This window comes from Centruroides sculpturatus, unplaced genomic scaffold (assembly GCF_000671375.1).
Source record: "Centruroides sculpturatus isolate CEXI.00-Female unplaced genomic scaffold, Cexi_2.0 scaffold70, whole genome shotgun sequence".
NCBI classification, from domain to species: Eukaryota; Metazoa; Arthropoda; class Arachnida; order Scorpiones; family Buthidae; genus Centruroides; species Centruroides sculpturatus.
This window is the reverse complement of record NW_019384571.1, coordinates 198,438-204,437: the sequence shown is the minus strand read 5'-3', so window position 1 is coordinate 204,437 and position 6,000 is coordinate 198,438. Positions and strand designations below refer to the sequence as shown.

The 6,000-nt window shown below is 32.4% G+C and overlaps 1 protein-coding gene across 1 annotated transcript in view; it reads right to left on the bottom strand.

Annotated features, from left to right (window-relative positions):
* LOC111624184 (chromobox protein homolog 3-like) overlaps positions 1-6,000 on the bottom strand; it is an 80,615-nt gene that overhangs the window by 61,615 nt on the left and 13,000 nt on the right. Inside the window, exon 2 of the mRNA XM_023366997.1 lies at positions 398-429. Within this exon, the coding sequence (XP_023222765.1) occupies positions 398-413 (16 nt within the window). The 5' untranslated portion in view covers positions 414-429. The remainder of the gene's footprint in view (positions 1-397; positions 430-6,000) is intronic.

The following is a 6,000-nucleotide window of genomic DNA, read 5'->3' as shown; positions in this document are numbered from 1 at the left end:
ATATATATATATATCATTCTCGAAAATGTTAAAAAGTACAAAATTAAGATATATATATATATCTAATAATATAAAAAATTTTGTTTTAAAAATGTAATAGTGTTTTTTAATTTTCTCAAGCTTCAACTCTACAATGTAAATAAATAACAGTAACAGCAGATATTATTACTTGTATTATCTATTACTATAGTATATAGCAGAAAAGAGCTTTGTGGTAGGACAATTTGAAGAATCTTATAACTAAAATTTCACATATCAGATTCTTGATTACTCTAGTCTATATTTATCAAATTTCAAAAAAAAAAACTATATAATAATTTATTTGGAATTTTTTTTTATTTTTTGAGTTTGGAAAAATATCATTTGTAAGCAAATCAAATCAAACTAAAACACCTACTTATTTCTGTCTCCATCTCAATGCAGGAATAACTGAAATTAAATATAATTTAATGAATATTTAAAATTTTAATTTTATAATAACTAAAATAGTTGCTCATAGTAATTTATAATAAATGTCAATAAATATTTGTTTTAATGGAAAATTAGAATCCAGACAACTAACATTGTCAATTTTGTAATTTAAAAAAAGGTTATATGATTGTCATGACTCTCTCCATAATATGTATTATAGAATATTGAATATGCATAAACAAAAAACAGCAAACTTCCAGTTACGAAGCCCAATAATTAGTTGTCAAACAGATTATTTTTTATAAAACTACCATCATGTAAGCAAATCAATAACAAAAATATTTCTGATGAAATGGTAATATTTTCATTAAGTAATAAATAATTTGTTTCACACAACTACATATTATGGAGAAAGTAAATGACACCGCAATTTCAAAAGTTGTAAGCCAAATAATGAAACTCTTAAGAAATCAAAATATTAACAAAATTAAACTTTTAACATTTTTGAAAAACTATGGTTTTTAAAACAAACTAAAATATTAATAAAACTGGTTCTGAAATGACTTTCCATGAAAACAGAGATCAGAGCCACATAAAACAATTAAATCAAAATGTACTATTATATATGTGTATCTATAAAGTAATACTTTTAAAATCATGTATAAATACATATTTTGTGATTAGGAGTGAAATATAATTTTAAATTAAAAAATTTTATAAATTAAATTCAATAATTACTTTAAATTTCATTAAAAATAGTAAAAACTAACTATTAGTTGACAGATTCACACTGGTAAATTGATAACAATTTGATCTAACTCTTCTTCATTAATTTATTTAAGTAATGGTCATTTACAGTTCTGTTCTCAATATTAAATAAATACCGAAAACACATCTATGTTACCAGTTTAAGAATTTGGTTCTTAATTTAATAAGCAAGCAAGCTTAATTGATATAGTAATAACAATTCACCTAATCAAAGGATAATTTATAATTTTAAAGTGAATAAGTCATTGTATTAAAAAAAAATTTATTCTCAGCATTGCTTATTTAATACTTGAGTTAAAATAGAGCAAAAAACATAGTCGTAAGTACGAGGGCAGGCTGAAAAGTAATGCACACATGCTTGTAGAACACGAACAAAAACAAATAGCAAGATCAGGCAAAAAGTGCATTAAAGTACATTTCTTAAGCTTCAAAATCGTATATTTATTTCTCAACATAGCCTTAATGATGACTAACACATTTCTCCCAACATGTAACAAGTTTTTTCATTCCGTCACTGAAAAATTCTTCTGACTTTTCTCGAATCCAGGACTTGACAGCTGCCTTCAGCTCATTGTCTGCGGTGTAATGATTACCCTTGAGGTCTCTCTTAAGTAGAGGAAACATATAAAAATCACAAGGAGCAAGATTAGGGGAATAAGGAGGGTGTGGAATCGGTTCAAACTTTAGGTTTTGCAGAGCCTCTCCAGTTGCGCGCGAGTTGTGTGAACAGCGTTGTCATGTTGCAAGATTATTGGTGCCAGGCTGCCTCTAATATGTCAAACTCAACGTCAGAGATGTCTTAGAGTCTGTATGTACTGAGAAGAATTAAACATTGCAACAAGGTGCAATGGTAATTGTCTGTGGCAGTGATCGAACTTCCGCTGCATGTTTCATCAACAATTATGGCTTTTCCAGGCTCACAACCACAAAATTTTATTATCCATCAATTTACAATAGACCTATCAACAGCATCATCAACATTAACAGCTTGTAAACATAATTTTTTCAGCAGTTAAAAATTCAATAACAGCATGCTGTTTAACTCATGTTGACATAGCACCAGAACATGTCTCCATATTTCCGCTTCTCAAAATATACTGAATGAACACAACAACCTCAAACTGTGCATGCACATAGAGGGGAAATGTTACTTCCATATGCCACCTGGCATGCTTCTGAAAATCATTTCATTTGTGCTCTACAAGCATGTGTGCATTACTTTTCAGCCTGCCCTTGTATTTATAATTGATATTTTAGTGTAGTTGAATTTAAGTATATTTAGATAGATATACTTATTATATATTGTACTATTATGCAAAATTGAAACAACACTACTGGTGGATTAAACTATTAAAATTGCAAACTTCTTATCCAAATTCTGTACATAGTCTAAAAGTTACCAGTATTAAGAAGCAGAAACTTGAAGATTTTATCAGTTTGATTCCAATTTTATCTAATGAGAGAATGGCATAATGTTGGGGTTATGGATTTTGATCAAACTTAGTGAGGATATAATACATTCCCAATAAGTGACATGCACTAAGCAGTAAGACACAACACTCAAAATTTAGAGAGAAAATTAAAGTCGAAAATTGCACAATCACTTAATACTTTTAAAATATCTATTATTTACAGTGATTTGGTGGGGACATTCTCAAGTCTTGCTGGTGTCAAGTGATTGAGCTGCAATTTAAAAAAATTGCAGACCTATAAATTTCCACTGTCTTCCCTTAACTTAAGAATAGAGTTAGATACATGAAAGACGAGACCAGATATGAAAACCTTAGGGGCATGAGGCTCCAGTTAACTATATATGAACTTCTAATGCAAACTATCAAACCAAGTCACATTATTTTAATTCAAACATTTCCCCTGAAAGGTGTTAGTTAGATGACCAGTATGACTTTATTGTTAAAGGAAAAGCATGATGTGCAGGTGGCAAGCCACTACTAACATTAGATAAAGCATAGATTTTTACATTAAATAATTTAAAAATATGATTATTATGTTGGGTTTTGTGAGTTATACTCGGTTCACACCTGTGGCTGTGTACTATGCCGGACCTGAGTCAAGCACCCTTCAAAATCAAGATATAATTGCAACTGAAGGATGAATAAACAAATAAGCAATTACCTATAACCAGCATTAATTCTCTTAAATTCAATGCTTACATAAATTATAAAGATAAATACATAAAAATATAAATACAGTGGTGCCTCGTATAACGTACCTAATACATTCCAGGTGCACGTCCGTTAAGTGAAAAATCCATTATATGAAACGCATTTTTCCATAGAAATACATGTTAAAAGATATAATTCGTTCCACAACATAAAATAACCATACTGTACCATAAAAAATGAAAATGGAGCAGTCACCAATTATGCCAGGTAGTCAGATGTTGTGAGGAGGAGGTGGAGGAACACTTTCTTTACACATTCATACAGATACAGACTTTTTACACATTGCAGCAGGTCTCTTTTTATTGTTTTTTAATCGGAGTTAGATTCAGGAGAGGCTACTGGAGCTTGCAGGGTCATCTCCTCTTGTTCCATCCTTTGTTTTTTGGCAGCTGGCTTCTTGAAAAACATGTCCAAGATGGTCTGTTTCTCTCTCTTCTTCAACACCTGTCGAAAATGACAAGCAACGGTGTCATTGTCGAGATCATTGATCCTGTTGGCCTCAGCTCTGTTTGGATAATGAGTGTTGGTAAACACCTGAACCTCTCCCCATTTGACAACGAAGTTTTTGTCAACTTTCACTCCTTCTAATGATTTCTTGCTTTGTTTCAATTGAAATCACCTTTCTGTTTTTTAGAAGCCATAATTTGCACAACACTTGAATAAATGTGAATACCTTGCACTGAGGTGATGTACGTAATAAACAAGGGAGCAAGCAGAATCTCAATGGAAGCTCTGTACTTCAGATATACTAATAATATATTTTAATAATACTAATATATTATAAAAATAGCAGATTGTCATTGGCAACAGCAAAAGAGTGGGAGAACATCATTTACACTTGTTCGCAGAAAGACCAATGTTTGCCTCAAGTAACTGCTGAACGGAAAGTCCGTCGTTCGAAGCCAGTCTGTTGCTCGAGTCACGTAACGGCCAAACAGAAAGTCCGTTGTTCGCAGCATCCGTTATTCGAGGTACCACTGTACAACTTTTTAACAAAGTTAAAACTTTGTGTCTGCCCTCCTTTTTGCCGTTTTCACCATCAGCAATCCTTTAAAAAGTTCACAAAATTACGGAGACGACCTTCGTTTTGAGGCTACTACCTCCGTAACAAAATGTCCTCTGGCGTTCTTGCCACATCTATGTATATATAATCCATTCAACAGGTATCTGTCCGTCCGTCCCGTAACCGTTTGATAACAGACACTAGAGGCGCCCCTATCGTGGGTCATATTTCAAACATTCAAATTAAATTAACAATTTTAATTATTATTTAAATTAACAATATAAATTATTATTATTCATTTGGCCAATAAATTATTATTTGGTCAATATAACAATATAAATAATTCAGTATATTTGTAATAGGAATTTATTGTTGTCACGGAATGCATGTAATGTTTACTAGGGGGCGAATAACGAAAAACCGAATAGGTTTGAATCAGTACGTAAGACGATAAGGTTTGAAATAGTTAAGGTAATATTTTAATATCTATTAACCCATTCAACGGGTAATGGCAATTTGTAAATAACGCCCACTAGGGGGCGTCTCAGGCTACTAGTTCACAATAATACATTTTTAAGTCATCCTCAAAAGGAAAGTCGTCTCCGTAATTTTGTGAACTTTTTAAAGGATTGTTGACGGTGAAAACGGCAAAAAGGAGGACAGACACAAAGTTTTAACTTTGTTAAAAAGTCATATTTATATTTTATGTATTAAATGTAAATAACGCCAGGCATGAATTTTATTATTTTTACGTATAAACTTGATGATGATCTATTTCACATCAAAATATGCCTCCATGCAGCCACCAGCGAGTCCATTTCTTTAAAATTGTTGGCCGTTCCCCTCTTGAAGGCTTTAAATATCTTCAGCTGTTTGAGATATTTTAGGCTAGCCTGGTCCTCGCACCATTGTAGTAATCATGCATTATCAAAGTCCACCCTGATGTTGTTGTCAATGGCATAAGAAGCCAATGCTGTAGTGGAAAGACCTTTTCGAATGGAGTATTTATGTTCCTTGATCCTTGTTTTAAGACAATGTGCAGTAGCACCAATATATTTGCCAGAAAGTTCACCCTATGATTGTAAATAGGGATAGAAGATACACCTGAGATATTATTTCCATCCAATTGGTCCTCATCGTTTCTTAAAGAAGAAAAAACCATTGGAGATCTCTTGTATGCAATCCTATTATTTGTAAAGTGGGCTATTTGTTTGTAGGTGTTGCTGTAAGTAACAGATAAAAAGGATTTGTCTCCTGTAAGTGCTGTTTCTGCTGGTTGTCCCTGACGTGCAACCAGATCATTAGTTAGATGTGCAAGATAACCAAGCTGCCTAGCCACACTTGAAATATACTCCAGTTCGATTCTCCTATCTTCTGCATTCAAGCAATGGGAGTAAGCCCTTGTTACTAGGGCCTTAAAAGCAGAGCATACGAGGTGTTATGAAATACCTTAAGTCTTGATGAATGCTGCCAAGTTTCATCGAGGAAGCCAGAAGCCAGTTTGAAAACTTTTTTTTTTTAAAGAGCTACATTGAGCATACATGTATCTTCAAGACACGCAATTTTTGAATTTTTGGAAGATGCATTCTTTTACAAGCATTCCAAAGCACAGAAACCTGATCAAGACTGTTAAAG